The 21,638-nt window shown below is 35.6% G+C and overlaps 1 protein-coding gene and 1 long non-coding RNA gene across 2 annotated transcripts; both read right to left on the reverse strand.

Moving 5' to 3' along the window:
- Positions 1 to 5,709: 5,709 nt before the first annotated feature.
- LOC128281478 (uncharacterized) lies at positions 5,710 to 7,393 on the reverse strand. Its single transcript, XR_008271691.1, has 3 exons — positions 7,312 to 7,393; positions 7,154 to 7,197; positions 5,710 to 5,913 (listed from the first exon to the last, which is right to left on the reverse strand). It is a non-coding gene; the product is annotated as an uncharacterized LOC128281478 (long non-coding RNA).
- Positions 7,394 to 18,904: 11,511 nt separating this feature from the next.
- On the reverse strand, positions 18,905 to 19,945 carry LOC108451601 (F-box protein CPR1-like). Its single transcript, XM_017749277.1, has one exon. The coding sequence runs from the start codon at positions 19,943 to 19,945 to the stop codon at positions 18,905 to 18,907; it is 1,041 nt and encodes a 346-aa protein (XP_017604766.1).
- Between the last annotated feature and the right edge of the window lie 1,693 nt (positions 19,946 to 21,638).

Here is a 21,638-nt window from a genome sequence, read left to right on the forward strand (position 1 = left end):
AGTGAAAAACAAGTGTTTTCAGTCTCATGTTTAGCTGCAAAAGGGAAGGTTACAAAAGGGTGGCTCCTTGACAGTGGCTGCACCAACCACATGTCACCAGATGCATCTATCTTCAAATCTCTAGATAGAAGCTGTAAGACTAGAGTAAAAATTGGAAATGGACACTGCATTCAGGTAGAGGGCAAAGGTAATGTGATGATATGCACTCCATCAGGTAAAAAACTCATCCCAAATGTATTGTTTGTACCTGAAATCGATAGAAATTTGTTGAGCATAGCTCAGTTGCTTGAGAAAGGATATACAGTGGTCTTTAAAGGAAATGAGTGCCAGATTGGTGACCAAAAAGGGTCCATACTCATGACAGTAGCCATGACTGACAAGAGTTTTGTTGTGGACTGGAATAAGGGCCTAGATAGTGCCTATGCTGCTTCCATAGAAGAATCCAAGCTTTGGCATCAAAGGCTTGGTCATGCCAACTTTAAATCAATGGCTCGAATGTTCAACAAGGATATGGCTGAAAATTTCATCAAATCAGTCCTAAATGAAGATGTTTGTGAAGTTTGTTAGTTGGGAAAGCAAGCCAGGCTTCCATTTCCTACAAGCACAGCTTGGAGAGCCTCAGAGAAGCTTCAATTAGTGCACACAGATGTGTGTGGCCCTATGAAGACCTAGTCACTTAATGGCAACAGGTACTTTATTCTTTTCATTGATGATAGTACTAGATACTGCTGGATTTACTTCTTAAAGAACAAGTCTGAAGTAGTTCAAGCCTTCCTAAAGTTCAAAACAACAGCTGAGACAGAGACTGGCTGTAAACTAAAGTCTATAAGATCAGACAATGGGACTGAATATATTTCAGCTCAGTTCCAAGCCATTTGTGCAAGACCTGGCATCAAACATCAATTAACAAATGTGTATACACCTCAACAAAATGGGGTAAGTGAAAGAAAAAATAGAAGCCTACTAGATATGGCCAGATGCATGATATTTGAGAAGAATTTGCCTAAAAACTTATGGGCTGAGGCAGTTAACACTGCTATTTATGTTCAAAACAGACTTCCAACCAAAGCCTTAGAGCAAAGGACTCCATTTGAGGCCTGGTCTGGATTCAAGCCATTACTGGCTCATTTAAGAATCTTTGGTTGTTTATGCTATTCACAAGTACCAGCTGTTAAAAGAAGTAAGTTAGACAAAAGAGAACAAGTAGGCATCTTGGTAGGCTATAGCTCAGAGAAAAAGGGCTATAAGATCTTGAATCCTTCAACGAACAAGGTATTTGCATGTAGAGATGTTGTGTTCAATGAAAGAGCAAGCTAGAATTGGGACAAGAATGAACCTGAGGCTATCTCTGAAGAACTTGTGGTTGATCAGACTGAGCCAGAACAAAATGGTCCAGATATGGACTTTGATGATGTACCAATCAGAGGTACCAGATCTTTGGCTGAAATCTATGAGAGGGCACATGTAGCCTTAGTAGAGCCAACCTGTTTTGAAGAGGCTGAAATGCATGAAGGCTGGAAACAGGAAATGGCAGATAAAATTGCCATGATCGAGAAGAACCAGACTTGGGAGCTGGTTGAGAAGCTTGCTAACAGGAAGATTATTGGAGTAAAATGGGTCTACAAGGCAAAGTAGAATGCTGATGGAAGTTTGAATAAACTGAAGGCTAGGCTGGTGGTAAAAGGATTCAGTCAAAAATATGGACTGGATTACTTTGAAACATATGCTTCTGTTGCCAGACTAGATACGATCAGGCTGATTGTTGGGTTTGCAGCTCAAATGAACTGGAATATACATCAGCTTGATGTAAAATCATCTTTTCTAAATGGAATCCTTGAAGAAGAGATTTATGTCGAGCAACCAGAGGGATTTAAAGTACCTGGCAAGGAAGACTTGGTTTACAAACTAAGAAAGGCCTTATATGGCCTAAAACAAGCCCCCAGAGCATGGTATGCTCAAATTGACTCTTATCTGCTCAGTTTGAAGTTCGAAAGAAGTGCTAGTGAGCCAACGTTGTATGTCAAGAAAAATAAAACTGAAACTCAGCTTGTGGTGTCATTGTATGTTGATGACTTATTGGTGACAGGAGCAGATGAAGTTGATTTGGCAGAATTTAAGACAAAGATGAAGCAAATGTTTGAAATGACTGACCTGGGCTGATGACATACTTCCTCGGAATGGAAGTAAGCCAGAAACAAGAAAGAATCTTCTTGAAACAGAAATCATTTGCCTTGAAGGTGTTGACAAAGTTTTCAATGCTGAATTGCAAGCCAACTCCTACACCTATTGTAGCTGGGTTAAAATTATCGAGCCAAGAGGGTCATGAAGAAGGTTGTGAAACTACCTATAGAAGCTTGATTGGTTGTCTCTTATACTTGACTGCAACGAGACCAGACATCATGTTTGCAGTAAGTTTACTTTCTAGATTTATGCACTGCTGCAATGTATAACATTTTCAAGCTACAAAACGAGTACTGAGATACATTAAAGGTACTCTAAGTCATGGTCTCTTGTTTAGCAAGGCTAAAGAACTGAAATTGAAAGGCTACACAGATAATGATTGGGCTGGTTCTAAAGACGATATGAAAAGTACATCGGGGTATGCCTTCATATTGGGGTCAGCAATGGTCTGTTGGAGTTTGAAAAAAGCAGCCTTTAGTGGCTCAATCGATAGTTGAGGTTGAATATGTAGCTGCTGCTAGTGCAAGAAATCAAGCCATTTAGCTAAGGAAAATCTTAGCTAATTTGAACCTATTTCAAGAAGAAGCAACAGAGATACTTTGTGACAACAAGTCTGCTATTGCAATTGCAAAGAACCCTGTCTTCCATGGTAGAACTAAGCACTTTGACATAAAGTTGCATGTGATAAGGGAGATGGAGCAAGCTTTTGAAATAAAGCTGGTTCATTGCAATTCGGAGGATCAAATCACTAACATTTTGACCAAGGGTCTTGGTACATCAAAATTTAACAAGTTAAGAAAGCTTATGGAAGTTTGCAGCATGGAGCTCAAGAAGGAGTGTTGAAGCTGATCTCCATACAGCTGGTATGAAGCAAGTGTAGCTGGAAGTTGGCCATGCAAGCTCGTGACAAGCATGCAGCAACTTTGATTTCTTGTTGCTGTTAGATTTGAACTAATGTTTTGTTATTTTGTAATCTAGTTTGACTCTTCAACTTAGTTGGTAATATTTTGATGTAATCCATTGATTGATTGACTGAAATTTCAGGAATACAACATGGACAATTAATTTAGCTATTTTAAATGTAATAGAGTGGGGTTAGGTATGTGATTTGGTAGTCATTTTGACTTGTACACTTCGTCTTCAGTTTTTATATATGTAATGGAACTTTGCTAATGATTATGGATGAATGAAATACACATCACTTTCATCAATACTCTCAACTATTTCCATTGCTTCTTCTTCTGTTTCTCTTTTCTTCTTTTCTTTTGCTCGATTCCTTCTTGTTTGTTTAGCAAGTATCGTGACTTGCTGCTAAAGCTAAAGCTTGATCAGCTGCTTGCTTGCTCATTAACACCAACAGATAGTAAGAGGGTGTCTATGGAAAATTTGGTTTTTCAAACTAAGATGAGAGCTCTGTTGTAGATCAGGTCGGTGTATTATGAAGTCAAATTGCAGGAAAGCTTTTGGTGGTTTAGTCCGAATAGGTATTGTTTTGATAATTGTAAATCCAAATCTGCAGCCGCATTTTGGAGACCTCCTCCTCTTGGATGGTTAAAGTTTAATGTGTACAAGGTGGCAAAAGAAGGTAAAGCGGGATGTGGTGGGGTATTGCAAGATAAGAAGGGTGTTGCAAGAGTTTTATTTCCGGGTTCAGTGACAGCTTATGATGTGGATGTGGCCAAGGCCAATGTGGTAAAGGTAGCTCTGGATGTTTTCGTAACTATGAATTGGAAAATTTATGATTCCTTATTTATTGAAATTGGTTCTTTGGTGCTGTTATCTTGGTGTGTTAACAAGGCAATGAGACCTTGGTCTCTTCAAGCAATGTTTGCTGACATCAATAGAGACTTGTTAAAGGATGGAAAAGTAGTATTCTCGGTGGCTGATAGAAAATGCAATGAAATGGCTCTGCTTCATTGGCTATTGCTGTCGTTAACAGGGAGAATATGTTTAAAGGTTGGTGGTGAGATTTTAGTATTGTTGTCTTTTGTTGCTTTAATGTTGGTTTACGATTTTTAAGCTGCTGAAATTCTGAATTCTGTTTGCTGTTCTATTTGTCTTTTGACAACAGCATAGTTCGATTGTTGCAGAAAAAAAAATCAGGACTTTCAATTCCACATTCACTATCAACAAAACAAAGAGTAACAAATCGTATGAATTTGTAGTCATCTGTATCAAACTCGAAAGCACCGCAGTCAAAAATAACATGGGCACAGGTAAGGCCTGGGTAAGTAGCACATTGGACTGAGGATGGAGGAAGGATTTTAAATTCTCTAGTTGATGGGTTCCGAATGGTAACCTCCGTATCATCTATGCAAGAGATATGTAAACAAAATAATCCGTAACGAGCACCAAAACATAGGGGTATCGTGCATAAAAAAAGGAAAGTGAATGTTTTGTTTTACTAAAAAGCTTTCATCTTTTTCTACTGAAAGTTGAGAGAAATAAGTAAGATTGGCGTTGCCATCAAATCATTTGATAACGGGATTAAGGCTATTTTTTTTAAGGTTGTTGTCATAATGCTTGGAAATGAAAGGAGGAGTTTGAAAAGAAGAGCACCAATACTTACAAACGCAGCTGAAACGAATAAGGGACTTAACTGGAAGCTTAGACAGTATTTCCGTCAGCAAAGCTTCTGGCACTTCAAATCTTGGCATCTGCATCTTCCTTTTTTCTCTCTCTAATTTGCGTGTAAAAAATAATATTTACTTTTCGCTCTCTAACCACCATCCAATAAACTTGGAAAAAACAAGGCAAATTAGTATTTTAGGCAAATCAGTTTCATATGATATATATAATTCATAGCAAAATCTGTAAACAAACAAGGTAAGTTAGTTTATATGGCATTGTTCCATGCTTGAAATGAAATCTAAGTGCCGACTTTTAAAAAATTCAAAAATTTTAAATGAATTCCTGAGATTTTTTAGCAATCTCTAGCTTCAAATCAATTATGTTTGAATATTTAATTTTGACTTATATATTATTTGGTACAAGAATTTGACACTTTTTTCTAAGGTGATATCTATGTTATTTTTGGTCTACTCTAGTACACCTATATTTGACAAAAAGTTATATCTATTCGTATCCAAAGATAACACTATTAGCTTTTAGTGTTTAATTTAGGTTTGAAAGTTGATTTGATGAAAGTTAATTGCTAATATTGTAACACCCCAAACCCGGCCTAGACGTTATGGCCGGATCTGACGTGCCACATTGGAGTTGAAAACCCACGTTCCGTTTTAGTGTTTCAAAAACATATATTTTGTTGAGTTAACCAAGTGTATGGAAGCTGGGCACCAGGTAGGTATCCAAGACAGAGGAGGTGAGCCATGAAGGCTGCTTAAGTACCAAGCTCTTTGATTGGATCCAATCCTAGACATGCCCACAACCATAGCCACACTTTGTTATATCGAGTTTAAATTTGTTTAAGTGAACGTCTTTGATAAATCAATTAATCGTGGCGTTGAGATATTTTTAAAAACAATTATCGTTTTGAAAACACGTCCTAAGTCTAGCCCAATTGAATAATTATCAACCAATTTTAAAGTTATTAAGAATAAAATAATCTCGAGAAGAAATAAAAGAAAAGTTAAAAATGGCCTTATTACAACCCAAAAATAAATAATAATTAAAGGAAGTTAAATGAAAACCAACGCTTATTTAAAGGTCCAAAAGCGATCACCGTGGCTACTCTGAATCCCCTCCGGCCCAAGTCCCCATATTAAGGCTCACCTGCAAGGTTAAGGAAAGGGGGTGAGTTTGGAAACTCAGTGTGCAACAAGCCCCTTTCAGAGCCCAAAACAATAACAGCCTGTTGGGTCTAAGCCCAAATCCAATCTCAAACATGTACTGGGCCATAGCCCTTTTTCATATTTCATATTTCATAACACTGGGCCGAAGCCTTTTCATATTTCATATTACTGGGCCAAAGCCTTTACTGTAAACGGTATGGCCCATAGGCCCATTTCAATATCACATGAAATACCAATGAATGTATGCAAACCCATTTGGGGAGACTACTCAACCCACCATCCGCTACTCTCCACCCGTACCAACCAGCACACCATGTGGGGATTAACTCGACCCACCCCACCATAACTCTCCACTGGCAGCATAGCTACTTTATCATATAACTGAGGCCTTGCCTCTTTTTAATAATCGGGCAAAAGCCCTTTAATAACTGGGGCGTAAGCCCTTTTGATCACTGGGGCATAAGCCCTTTAATAACTGGGGCATAAGCCCTTTTGATAACTGGGGCATAAGCCCTTTAATAACTGGGGCATTAGCCCTTTTGCACTTCCTCCATCCATATAAAAACCCAACCCAGTGCATTTATGAACATCTCATGTGCATATCATACATATCATGTGCATATCATACATGTCATGTGCATATCATTCATATCATGTTTATCAAAATCCCATACATTAAGTTCATATATAAACCCTAGGGGTATAATGGTCATTTTTACCTAGGGGCAAAATGGTCATTTTCATATTATAAGGGTAATATCGTAATTTTACCAAAAATTAGGGATTGTTCCATGTTCATCATCGATTACTAACTATTCATTTGTGTAAACCGCGCTTCTAGCCCACTTTTAACTAAACCGAAGTTATTGGGCCTAAAACCCTAATGGGCCCTACTTAGCCGATTTTTTCATCTAGGCCCATTTAGCCTATATCCATAATAGTGTTAATAGTCTTAACGGGCAATTTAATGATTTTCGTTTTCTACCAATTTTACCCAAATGGGCCCGAAAGCCTATTGGGCCCTATTGCGACCCTCGAGGCCCAACTTACCGTGAATGCCAAAATCACGTTCTTACCGCTTCCAATGTTCCCGATCATAATCTCATCGATTCTAACTAACTAGTGAGCGTCATTGCTCACAAGTCCTCGAAATGCCGAATTTCGGATTTCGGCTTTTCGGTATTCATCGCTTTAAACTATGAAAAGGGTTCGTTACACACCTGATTTGCGATATTCCTTGACGAGATCTCCTATGCGATTTCTCCTATAATCAACCACTTATAGGTTAGACCATGTTATTATTAAACCAAATCGAAAACAACCTATTATCATCACTTACACATTCGGCCACCATCCACAATGGCCATTGGGTTCATACCTTTGCCGAAGTTGATGACTAGATTTAGTCACTCCGATGATCCAAGCTTTTCACACACTCCTCGATCGGTAGCCTTTAATCCTCACTAGCACTAACAAACCAAATAACACCAAAAACCCTTTTAGCCTTAGTCGACGAGAGGGTTTTCACTTTTCTTAAACCACAAGATACAAATGGAAAGAAGGTTCGAATACTTACCAAGATATCTACTCGTTGAAGAACGTTCCAAATACCTTCCTACCCCATATCCGTTGTGAATCCAACTTAAACGTGCGTAGAAAATAGATCTAAATATTAATTCCCGAATCACTAAAATATGAAGCTTTCGGCTTTTCAGCAAATATTAATCTAAGCAATTACGAGGGTTAGTACACACCTGTTACGGGTTGAAGTTGAAACGTTTCCAAAGTCAATCGCATACGATAACCACCACCTGTCACTCAAACTTAACTAATCCAATATCAATATATGTAAATCCTAAGCACATCAGTCATACGGAACATAAGGGCATATTCGTCATTTTACCATACAGGGTATTACGGTCACTTTACCCTCTGTGGGCTTTACGGTCTTTTTACCTTTTAGGGTATTTTAGTCATTTCATCCTACAAGGGTGTTTTGGTAAATCAACAAACCAAAGGTATTTCAAGAATTTTGTAAACCAATGGTATTTCTATAATTTTAGAAAGTCAAGGGTATTTCTATAACTCTGTAAATCAGGGGTATTTTGGTAATTTTACAAATTGAGGGTATTTCGGTAATTTCACAAACCAATGGTATTTTGGTAATTTTACAAACTAGGGGTATTTTGGTAATTTTACAAACTAAGGGTATTTTAGTAATTTTGTAAATCGAGGGTAAAACAGTAATTCTATAAATCAAGGGTAAAATAGTAATTCTATAAATCAAGGGTAAAACAAGAATTCAAGAATCGAGGGTAAAACGGTAATTCTGTAAGTCGAGGGTAAAATGATAATTATGTAAATCGAGGGTAAAACGGTAATTATGTAAATTAGGGGTAAAACGATAATTTTGTAAGTCGAGGGTAAAACGATAATTATGTAAATCAGGGGTAAAACGGTAATTATGTAAATTAGGGTAAAACTAGTAATTTCAGAATCGGGGTACTTTGGTAATTTTACAAGTCGAAGGTATTTCGGTAAATTTACAAATCGAGGGTATTTCAGTATTTTTACAAACTAAGGGTATTTCGGTAATTTTAGTAAACTAAAGTATTCTAAACAGGGATAACAATACGAATGGGCCTAAAGCCTATTCTCGTAGAAATGGGCCCACACGCATGTGGCCCTTTTAGCCCAAATCTAGCCACAAATATGAGATTCACCTAGCCTAGCCCAATATTTACTACACAATCAAATAACTTATCCAATTGGGCTGTAGACCCATTAGGCCCACATGACCCCTTTCTACCCATCGCGTCCCGAAGTAGCCATCCTACAGCTAGAGTAGTAAGAAATACACACCTGATAGGAGACTGGAGTTAATCCACACTTCGGGCACCCTTAGCCGACGCCCAACCCAAACGAGCATGCCATACAATGAAAGGGATCACCAAGAAAGGTACATTTACTCTTCTCATGGTTCCTCTATTTAAAGCCGACTTCACAACCACTCTTATATTAGCTTCGATGTGGGATCCTCCAACATTAGAGTTTAAATTCAACACCAACTCTTGCCGTCCCTCGTTAGCAAAATAAATGCTCTTTGCTTGCCATGGGATTCAACCTATGCCTCCCTCAAATGCTCCACACGCTACTTGCCACTAAGCCACAAGGCTTTTTGTGTTATATTTTATCCCCAATTAATTATAAGGTCTAAAGGCCAAAGTCCGTGTTCCTTTAAAAACCCAAAATAAATTGCAAGAGCCAAGGCTTGAATCCAGGCTCCCATACAACCTTAATGACGCCACAACCACTAGACTACAAGCTTCTTTGTGTCATTTATTTAACACAATAATTTAAAACCCTCATCCAAGCATCCGTGTTTTTTTTTCACTTAATACAAAATTTTGCTAAAGCCCAAGTTTGAACCCAAGATTTCTCTAACACTTCTCAGAGCCATTAACCACTAAAGCAAACATTTAATTGTGTCCTTTCATTGCACAATTAAACACCTATATAAAACCTCCTTACAAACCCACACTCAAGGCCCAATACTTCTAGGCCCAAATTCAGGGTGTTACAAATATCATTATATTAGAAATTTTATTTATTTTGTTAATAGAATAAATTTAGTGGTGAATTTATTTAATTTGCATTTAATTTGTGAAATATAGTCTGATTAATGTGATTTAATTTTCTTTTTAGGGTTTATCTGATGAACGTTAATTGCAATATTTTTGGTTAATTATCCATTTTCATAAAATCTATTGAAAAATATGAATCTGGCTATTGAGTGTCAGGGAATCGCCTACTTCCCTAGCACTGAAGTTGTTTAATGACAGTTTCCATATTTGAGTATTGACAATTTATTGAACGATTTGAATGAGATTTACTAATTATTTGGAAGACATCTAGCCCAGCAATAAATATCATATTACTTGGGAAACTCATATTGAAGATTGGATCGAATCAATTCACCTGAGTCAATCCCTTACACCATGGATATTTCGATTGGATTGAAACTTTATGCGATTAGCTTACAATAGTCCACTTTTGTTTTATTTTTCATTATTATATTGTAAGCATATTATTGTAGTAGTGTTTTAATGGGATTGTTATAGATCTTCTATGTAAGAAAGTCTCAAGCATAAATTTATTTAATGAAGAGACTTGTATAAGTTATGATACTGAGAGTTTTTAGCACATATTGTGTTCAAGTGAGGAACTTTTCTTAGAGTGCAATTTGTTACAAAAACTGTATGTATAGTGGTTTTACTTGTTGAGTTCACAAGGGTGAACTCAGTGGTGAGAGTATTGATCTTCGAGATTTGAAAATGAAGAGAATTACCATAGGGTGTGTGATAGGTTAGATTCACTTGTTGTAACTGTTGAAGAGAATGGATATTTTTCATTAAGCTAAGCTCCGTAGACGAAGGGAAATTGAATTACATAAATAATTCTTGTGTGTTCATTTTGTTTTTCTATTTCTAGATTTAATGCCAGAGAAGTGTCTACTTTCTTGCCACTTCTTCCAAGCACTTAGTTTAATCACTGGCAATGATTTAATAATTTCAATTGGTATTAGAGCTTGAGACTTAAGGTTCTTCTATATTTCGTCCTCTTATGTTCAAAGATGGAAACTATGCTTACTAGAAAGCACAAGTGAAGGCATACATTAAGCTCATTGATGCAAAAGCATGACGCGTTGTGTTGACAGGTTGGAACCCCCAAAGATTGACGCTTAAAATGAAAGAGTATCCAAGCTTGAAGTTCAGTGGACCACTAAAGAAGAAAAATTGACCAATGCTGATAATAAAGCTTTATATGCCATCTTTTGTGTTTATATCTTTCATGTTTTGCATACATAGCAAAATTTTGACAAGCAAATATTAGCTCATTGATTGTCTAAGTTCAAGCTGATGATAAGTTACATTATAAGAACATTTACATTCCAAGAAAGATGACTTACTTCAGTAGATAATTTAAACGAGTTTGTAATCTTGTAAAAGAATCAAAATAGGCATTTGATTCAAATACATAAAAGGATTATCATGTCGTCTACAATTCTAATTAGGGAGATGGCTAGTCTTGACTATTAGAGTAGTTGATCAATGAGTAGAGACATAGATGTACTAATTGGAAGAATGATACATTGGATTGGACCTAAGCTAAATTAGTTCTAAATCCGTTTTTGAATTAATTCACTTATGATATTCATGGTGTGACTTATCTAAATCCTAATTTAACCACTAACCCTACGTATATAACTCATGTGCTTTGATATAAGTGGAGGCTTATGTTCTAAAGATGATCGAACCGATAACTGATATGTTGGGTACATGACTTGTATATGGCATGACTTACTAGCAACAGTGAAATTCATAGCTCGATTAAAGAGTTAATTATATCCTCTCATTGACATTGTGTGGATTGATAAATATGGAAAGTGGCGATGAGTAGACTTGTTCATGGGTCGGGCCACCCAACCCGGCCCGAAGGCCCGCCCGAAAAGTGGGAGGGTTTAACAATAAAAATATAAGCCTAAAAAATGGACTTGGGCAAAAACATATGGCCTATTTAGAAAATAGGTCGGGCATCGGGTAAGGCTTTTTTTCCCAAACTTGGCCTGGTCCAGCCCGAATATGCAAAAAAATTGCTATTTTTTACTGTTTTCTTGCTATTTTCTTGTTATTTTTTTCACTATTTTGCTACAATTTCACTACTATGTTACTACTATTTTGTTGTTTTTATTCGGATAACGCTTGTTTTATTGTTAATTTTGTTACTATTTTAGATGCATTTGCTTGTTAAGTTGCACCTATCTTAGTGTTAAGTATACATATTTTTTGATTTATTTTAATATTTTTTGTATTTTTAATGTATTATATATATTTAAAAATTATATAAAAATAATATAAAAAATTTACCACCAGCGGGCTCGGCCCGGGATTAACATTTTTTTCGGGTCAGGCTTGGGAAAATTTTTAGGCCTATGTCGGGCCTAACTAGAGCATAGCAATGGGCCTAAAATTTTGGTTGGACTCAACTCGAACCCGACCCAACCCATGAACACTTCTAGCCACAAGTTTCTTATTCTCGAACAAGCAATTTATCACCCATGCCCACTCCTTTGTCACTACTTCAAGAACATAACTTATTTCTTAGCAACTGTTTCATTTTAACAATTGGTATAAAAGTCTATCACTTAGCATAGCTGGTGGAGATCCTTGGTGTTGCTAGATTCGAGCTCCGGGAAGTCCTTTTACATCTTGTACTCCTACGCTAGAGGTTGGCAATTATGCTTACTCGAAAACACATATGAAATCTAATTGCTAACTTTAAAATTTTTCAAAAATTTCAAATGAATACTTGAGAATTTTAGCAATCTCTATCTTCAAATAAATCGTGTTTGAATATTTAATTTTCACTTGATATATCACTTGGAACCAGAATTTGACACTTTTTTCCGACGTGTACCTATGTTATTTTTGGTCTAATCTGGTACATCTATATTTAACAAAAGTTTTATATTTTGGTACTCAAAAATAACAATGTTAACTTTTAGTATTTAATTCTGGTTTAATAAAAAATTACTATTATTATTTTTAAATATTTTGTGATGTATATGCAACTAGAAGTCTTGCAGAAATTGAAGGGCAATTGTTAGAATAATTAATTGATAAGAAACTAATTGTTGCATTATCAAATGTAAAAGGAAGCACTTATAAAGGTAATGTTTACTTGTATATGAGCATTTTAAATATATTAAACTAATTTCAATAAAACTTATCATCAAATGGATTTTTCAATTAACTACATCAGTCAATCCTTTGATAAAAAAAGCAAGAGTGCTTGGAAAGTTGTAAAATCATTATGATAATTATGTATATAAAATAGGAAAGATTACAGTCAGTATTTATTTGATGCATCTTTAATTAGTTGACGTATTATATGACTCTTATGCTCTTGTATTCCATTGATTGGAATCAGGCTCTCAACATAAAAAAAGAGAGACGTACTCTCGATGATGATCCAGGTAAGTATTGATTCCAAGCACCTTAAGTTCTTGGGTGGAGGGATCAAACAAGACTACTTCATAATTTGTGTTTAAAAGAAACATTTCACCATTTTTCCAAAACCCTAATTGTCTGACAACTCCAGGAATAGGTTCAATACTGAATTGTTTAGTCCATACTTCTCCATTCATAACCCATAAATCAAAAGATGTGTCAGTTCTTTCCACTGTGTAAGCAATAACACCAAGAGATCCATTAAACACCAATACCTCGAGGATATCATTTTGTGGGTAAAACCCGACAAATTCTGGGATAGGTGAAACCCAAAACTTCTCATTAGCCATGTCAAATGAAAGAATCAATTTTTTTTCATAAGGAGTGTTCCCTATAGTTGTTTGCCAAAAAAAATTCCAAGTAATTATTACTCAAATATATATCAAATGGTCTATAATTAGGAGATGGAATTTCCTTCCAAGAATCGCATTTAAGAGAATACAACTCAACTTGGGACATACCATTACCACTTGGAGTTTCACATTCACTATCAACAAAAGAAAGAGTAACAAATCGTATGAATTTGTAGCCATCAGTTTTAGAATCAAACTCGAAAGCACCGCAGTCAAAATTAACAAAGTCACAAGTAAGGCCTGAGTAAGTAGGGCGTTGGACTGAAGATGGAGGAAGGATTTTAAATTCTCTAGTTGATGGGTTCCAAATGGCAACCTCAAACTCAATCGAGCAAGAACTATGTAAACAAAATGGAATTCTGTGAACATTGTGTTCTGGTCAAGCAGAAGAGGGTAAAATTTGGTCCAGCAATTCACAATACGAAAGGAATTCTGGACTACGTTCACAGTGATGTGTGGGGACCTACCAAAGTGGCTTCTTTGGGAGGTATGTACTATTTTGTTAATTTTGTTGATGATTATTCAAGAAAAGTATGGGTGTATCTAATGAAAAGAAAAAGTGAAGTTTTGGATGCATTTCTGAAATGGAAGAAGATGGTGGAGACTCAGATTGGTCGAAAGGTCAAACGACTTCGATCAGATAATGGTACTGAGTACAAAAATGATCCATTTCTACAAGTATGTCAAGATGAGAGCATTATGCGACACTTCACTGTTCGGGATACACCACAGCAGAATGGGGTGGCTGAACGCATGAATCGGACTATACTGGAGAAAGTTCGGTGTATGTTGTCCAATACTGGATTGGGCAAGGAATTTTGGGCTGAGGCAGTCACATATGCGTGCCATCTAATTAACCGTTTGCCATCAGCTGCAATAAATGGAAAAACTCCTATGGAGATTTGGACCGTAAATCACTCTCGATTATGATTCTTTACATGTATTTGGTTCCACCGCATATTATCATGTAAAGAATCTAAGTTAGACCCAAGAGCAAAGAAAGCATTATTCTTGGGTATAACGATGGAGTAAAAGGATACCGTCTCGGTGTCTGATACAAGGAAGATTGTTTTCGTAGAGATGTGACTTTTGATGAATCAACCATGTTGAAGTACAAGGATTCACAAAAGGATGACAAAACCAGTAGTACTTTGCAGCAGGTGGAGCTTGAAAAGGTTAATGATGATCCAGCTAATATTGAATGGACAAATGATGAAGAGGTTCCTACCCAAGAACCTCTACAGCAACAAGATTCAATTGCATATAGGAGGCCAAGAAGAGAGATTCGTAAGCCTGCTCGCTTTGATGATATAGTGGCCTATGCACTTCCAATTGCAGATGATGATGTTCCTTCTACTTACACAGAAGCAATAAGTAACCTTGATAGTGTAAAGTGGAAGCAAGCAATGAATGAAGAAATGCAGTCGCTTCATAAAAATAGGACCTGGGAGTTGGTGACACTACCCAAGGGAAAGAAGGCAATTGGATGCAAATGGGCATATGCAAAGAAGGAAGGATTTCCTAGTAAAATTGAAATTCGATACAAGGCTAGATTGGTAGCAAAGGGTTATGCTCAGAAAGAAGGAATAGACTACAGTGAAGTGTTTTCTCCAGTTGTGAAGCATTCGTCTATTCGGATTTTGCTAGCCTTGGTTGCGCAGTATGATCTTGAACTAGTTCAGCTTGATGTGAAGACCGCGTTTTACACGATGATTTGGAAGAGGAAATCTATATGACTCACCAGATGGATTCAAGGTTGCTGGAAAAGAAAATTGATTTGCAAACCGACAAAGTCGCTTTATGGATTGAAGCAATCTCCGAGGCGATGGTACAAGCGATTTGATCGATTCAGAAAGGGAAAGGTACACAAGAAGTAAATTTGATCATTGCGTGTATTTTCGAAGCTACAAGAAGGAACTTTCATATACTTGCTCTTATATGTTGATGATATGCTAATAGCATCTAAGAGCAAAGTTGAGATTGAAAGATTGAAGACTCAACTGAATCTCGAGTTTGAGATGAAAGATCTAGGAGAAGCTAAAAAGATTCTTGGCATGGAAATATGGAGAGATAGAGCTCATGATAAAGTTAGCTTGTCTCAGAAGCAGTATTTGAAGAAGGTACTACAGCAGTTTGGCATGAACGAGCAAACAAAACCTGTTAGTACCCCGTTGGCTTCTCATTTCAAGCTTTCTACACAACTATCTCCTTCGACGAATATGGAACGAGAATACATGTTGCAAGTTCTGTATTCTAATGTAGTGGGTAGCTTGATGTATGCAATGGTGTGTACAAGACCCGACATTTCACAGGCAATTAGTATAGTGAGCAGGTATATGCATAATCCTGGAAAAGGACATTGGCAAGCTGTGAAATGGATTCTAGGGTATATTTAGAAGACCGTAGATGTTAGATTACTGGTCAAGTAGGATAATACACTTGGTAAAAGTGTTATTGGGTACGTTGATTCTGACTATGCCGGTGATTTGGACAAGCGAAGATCAACCACCAGTTATGTGTTTACACTTGCTGGAGGACCAATAAGTTGGAAGTCTACATTACGATCTACGATTGCGTTGTCAACCACGTAGCCGAGTACATGGTCATAACAGAGGTCGTAAAGGAGGCTATTTGGTTACAAGGTATGGCTAAAACCTTGGGGTTGGTTCAGAGCATATTAACGTGTATTGTGATAGTCAAAGTGCTATTCATTTAGCAAAGAATCAAGTCTATCATGCACGTACAAAAAGCATATCGACGTCGATTCCATTTTGTGCGGGAAATTATTGAAGAGGGAAAATTTGTCTTCAAGATGATCAAGACTACGATAATCCCGCAGATATGATGACCAAGGTGGTAACAGCAACCAAGTTCGAACATTGTTTGAACTTGATCAATATCCTGAAAGTTTAACAGTTGAAGAAGGCACTATCAAGTATTGCCGTCAAATGTAGAATGAATTGTGTGAAGATAAGATTATCCTAATCAAATCTTCAAGGTAGAGATTATTAGAATATACCCCATACCTTGCCCATACCTTTCCCATACCTACCCATACCTTGGAAAGGTCAAAGTTATGGGCACCAAATATTTATTTAGTGTTGGGCATGGGATAATAGCAATTTTTGGTCCCTAAGTGAATAGGGACTTTGCAAGGTGGCCCTTGAACCTCAACTATAAATAGGCCAACCATTGCTCATTCTCATCATCCCACATTTGCCATTCTCTACTTAAGGCATTGTTCTCTCTCCCTATTTGTAAAGTTTCACTTGTGTTTTGGAGTGAAATATATTTGGTAGTGCCCGAGGACGTAAGCAAGATTTGCTGAACCTCGTTAAAATTCTGGTGTTCTTTACTATTTATTGTTCATATTTTGTGAGTGTGATTATAGTGATTTATTGTGCTATTAAATTACGATAGAGGGATATTCTGGCTAGGAAAGACTTGGTACTTAAGTGATCCTCGTGATCCACCTCTCTTTCCTGGGAATTGAACTTACTGTGATTTTTTAGTCCAATAATTTTACTCTTTCACACGCTTCCGCACAACAGTATGAAACCGCATATCTTTGGAATGAGAGATTTTCGATCACCAATTTGAGCTATTTAAAAATTTTTTATAAATTTCGGAATATTTTCTTTTAAAACTTTTTAAAGACAGCATCAAATCAATTTCGTACCAGTTTTTGGGCGTAATGAGGGTGCTAACCCTTCCTCATGCGTAACCGACTCCCGAACCCGTTTTTTTATTTTTACCTAAACCAAATTTATTTTCCATTCAATAAAGCATTTTAATAGGTGGTCCAATCACACCTAAATCAAAAGATTAGTGGCGACTCCACACTCGTTTTTTAAAAGTCGATTCCCATTGTTTTCAAAATAAAAAGGGTTTCGACAACTATCATCTTTTGCACATGAAATATCTAAAAAACATGCTTTTGAGCTACGAAAAAAAGTTTAATGTTAGGAGATCGAGAGTGAAAAACTAAAATTGAATCAGGTGCAACTTTCAGAAGAGAACAATGTGTTATGTTTTAAAAATAAAAAAATTGACTGAAGAAGTTTCATATGCAAAAGAATTGACATTTGTAACTACTGTTGAGTTTAAGAATTTAGTTGGTGAGATAATCAGACTTTCAGCTCAAAATGCCAAGTTGGAAAAGGAATTATTGGTAGCGAGAAGATCTATTATTCAAATCATAAATGATGTTAATCGATGTGTAGTGACAACACAAGACCTCGGAGTAGGGGGTGGTAATTTGGCCACTCCCATGACTTTTCTAGAGTTGTTGGTGATGTTTTTGAATTGTGGAATTTTGATTTAGATGTACTAAAGATGGAATTGCATGTCAGGAAGCAATTAGAGGCAGCTCTTGAAGCTGTACTAGTCGAGAAGGAATTCATAAAAAGCAAATATTGAAGAAACTATTTTATTTTAGATCAGAGGATCAGATGTTAGATATTTTTACAAAAGAAATTTATGTTAGTTGATTTATGTTTCTTAGGCATCTGCAGCACTTAAGTCAGGAGAGAATGTTTGTGTCTCAAGAGTTGTAAAGTTTGTTATTAATAAGACTAAGTCCTAGGGAGAATTGTTAGCTTCTTAGTAGTAGTAGGAGTTTAAATTTTGGTTGAGGTTGTTACTTAAGGCATGTATATAAGAGCTGCTTGGTTAATGAATTCAATCATACCTTTCATTCCTATTTTTCTTTGCTTCTGTTAGTTCTCTGCAAAAGCCAATAACAACATATCCAAATTTATGTTATGGTGATAAACCAAAACACTTGAAATTTGAAAGTATCAGTTTTACAAAAAAGTTACGTAAATCAGATCAGTGGCACACCAAAATCAGGAAAAATACAAAGGATGATTTTGATGGACTAAGATATAAGATATTATAAGATAATTTTTGAAAATATGATATCAAATATCAGCAGTATTGTTTATTGAAGCAATATTAAAGTTCAAAGCTACTTTCTTTAAGAACAAGATCACTTATATTGTATCAAATGCTAAAGTTCAAGGAATAAATCCAACAAAACGATAAGAAACTAATTGTTGCATTATCAAATGTAATGTTTCGTTGTATTTAAGCATTTTAAATACATTAAACTAATTTCAATAAAAATTATCATCAAAAGGGTTTTTCAATTGACTACCTCAGTCAATCCTTTGATAAAGAAAGCAAGAGAGCTTGAAAAGTTGAAAACGATAACATCTCAAACATATAATCCAAACAATAACAGAAATATTAAGAATTCACAAGTGACTATAGTCTACATAAAGTGCATATCAAGAGAAAAATGCTCATTAGGTCTTACACATTTATGTTCAAGTTTCCTATCCATCATCATATTTAGTATCTACTTGATATATATTGTTATTTATATTTAATATTTATTTGATGCATTTCCAACTAGTTGACGTATTATATGATCTTTATGCTCTTGTATTCCATTGATTGGAACCAGGCTCTCCACATAAAAAAAGAGGGAGACGTACTCGCGATGATGATCCAGGTAAGTGTTGATCCCAAGCACCTTAAGCTCTTAGGTGGAGGGATCAAACAAGACTACTTCATAATTTGTGTTTAAAAGAAACAATTCATCATTTTTCCAAAACCCCAATGGGTTGACAACTCCAGGAATAGATTCAATACTGAATTGTTTAGTCCATACTCCTCCATTAATAACCCATAAATCAAAAGACTTGTCAATTCCTTCCACCGGGTAAACAAGAACACCAACTGATCCATTAAACACCAATACTTCAATATTGGTTTTTAAGAAAAACCCGACAAATTCAAGGATAGGTGAAACCGAAAACTTCTCATTAGCCATGTCCAATGAAAGAATCATTACTTTTTCATAAGGAGAGTTCCCTATTATTATTTTCCAAGAGCAAATTCCATCTAAGCAATTATTACTCAAATCTGAATCAAATGGTCTATAATTAGGAGATGGAATTTCCTTCCAAGAATTACATTTAAGAGAATACAACTCAACTTGGGACACATCATCAGGACTTTCAATTCCACATTCACTATTAACAAAACAAAGAGTAACAAATCGTATGAATTTGTAGTCATCAGTTTTAAAATCAAACTCGAAAGCACCACAGTCAAACATAACAAGGTCACAGGTAAGGCCTGGGTAAGTAGGTCGTTGGACTGAGGATGGAGGAAGGATTTTAAATTCTCTAGTTGATGGGTTCCAAATGGCAACCTCTTCACCATTCATGCAAGAACTATGTAAACAAAATAATCCATGACGAGCACTCCAAACAAAAGGGGAATCGTGCATGAAAAAAGGAAGGCTAATGTTTTGTTTTACTAAAAAGTTTTCATCTTTTTCTACTGAAAGTTGAGAGAAATAAGCGAGATTAGAGTTGCCATCAAATCGTTTGAGAACGGGATTAAGGTTATTGCTTTTAAGGTTGTTGTGATAATGCTTGGAAATGAAACGAGGAGTTTGAAAAGAAGAACACCAATACTTACAAATGCAGTTGAAACAAATAAGGGACTGAACAGGAAGCTTAGACAGGATTTCCGTCACCAAAGCTTCTGGTACTGCAAATCCTGGCATCTGCATCTACATCTTCCTTTTTTTTTCTTTTTCTCTAATTTGCGTGTAAAAGATAATATTTACTCTTCGCTCTCTAACCACCATCCAATAAACTTGGAAATAAACAAGGAAAATTAGAATTTTAGGAAAATCAGTTTCATATGATATATATAATTCATAGCAAAATTTGTAAACAAATAAGGTAAGTTAGTTTATATGGCATAGTTCACTACAAAATTTAGGGGTTTTGGGACGATTAAAAACATAATTAGGGATTTGGAGACAATTTAAATTGTCCCCATTTTGCCTTTTTGTAATGTGAGTAGATATGCTTTCAACTTGGACCATGGTGCTTAACACAGTTCCATGCTTGAAATGAAATCTAAGTGCCGACTTTAAAAAAATTCAAAAATTTTAAATGAACTTTTGAGATTGTTTTAGCAATCATTAGCTTCAAATCAATTATGTTTGAATACTTAATTTTGACTTATATATCATTAGGTACAAGAATTTGACACTTTTTTCTAGGGTGATATCTATGTTATTTTGGTTTACTCTAGTACACCTATATTTAACAAAAAGTTATATTTATTCATATCCAAAGATAACATTATTAACTTTTAATGTTTAATTTAAGTTTGGAAGATAATTTGATGAAAGTTACTTGCTAATATTATTATATTAGAATTTTTTTATTTTGTTAATAGAATAAATTTAGTGGTGAATTTATTTAATTTGAATTTAATTTATCAAATATAGTATGATGAATGTGATTTAATTTTCCTTTTAGGGTTTATCTAATGAGCGTTAATTGCTAATATTATTGGTTAATTATCAATTTTCATCAAATCTATTAAAAAAATGAATCTGGCCATTGAGTGTCAGGAACCGCCCACTTCCCTAGCACTCAAGTTGTTTAATGACAATTTCCATATTTGAGTATGGACAATTTATTGAACGATTTGAATGAGATGTATTGATTATTTGGAAGACATCTAGCCCAACAATGAATATCATATTACTTGGGAAACTCATATTGAAGATTGGATCGAATCAATTCACCCGAGTCAATCCTTTGCACCATGGACATTTGGATTGGATTGAAACTTTATGTGATTAGCTTACAAGAGTCCACTTTTGTTTTATTTATTATTATTATATTGTAAACATATTATTCTAGTAGTGTTTTGATGGGATTTTTATAGATCTTCTAAGTAAGAAAGTCTCGAGCATAAATTTATTTGAGGAAGAGACTTGTATAAGTTATGATACTGAGAGATTTTAACACATATTGTGTTCAAGTGGGGAACTTTTCTTAGAGTGCAATTTGTTACTAAAACTGTATGTATAGTGGTTTTACTTGCTGAGTTCATAGGGGCGAACTCAGTGGTGAGAGTATTGATCTTTAAGGTTTGAAAATGAAGAGAATTACCATAGGGTGTGTGATAGGTTAGATTCACTTGTTGTAACTGTTGAAGAGAGTGGATATTTTTCATTAAGCTAAGCTCCGTAGACAAAGGCAAATTGAATTGCATAAACAATCCTTATGTGTTCATTTTGTTTTTCTATATCCAGATTTAATGCCAAAGAAGTGCTAACTTTCTTATCACTTCTTTTAAGCACTTAGTTTAATCACCGGCAATGGTTTAATAATTTCAATTGGTATTAGAGCTTGTGAATTAAGGTTCTTCTATATCTCATCCTACTATGTTCAAAGATG

The sequence above is a fragment of the Gossypium arboreum genome, chromosome 10, assembly GCF_025698485.1.
Source record: "Gossypium arboreum isolate Shixiya-1 chromosome 10, ASM2569848v2, whole genome shotgun sequence".
NCBI lineage: Eukaryota > Viridiplantae > Streptophyta > Magnoliopsida > Malvales > Malvaceae > Gossypium > Gossypium arboreum.

What these genes read in the sequence shown, in the direction of transcription:
- LOC108451601 (XM_017749277.1), bottom strand. Translation starts at nt 19,945, where the DNA reads ATGCAGATGCCAGGATTTGCAGTACCAGAAGCTTTGGTGACGGAAATC.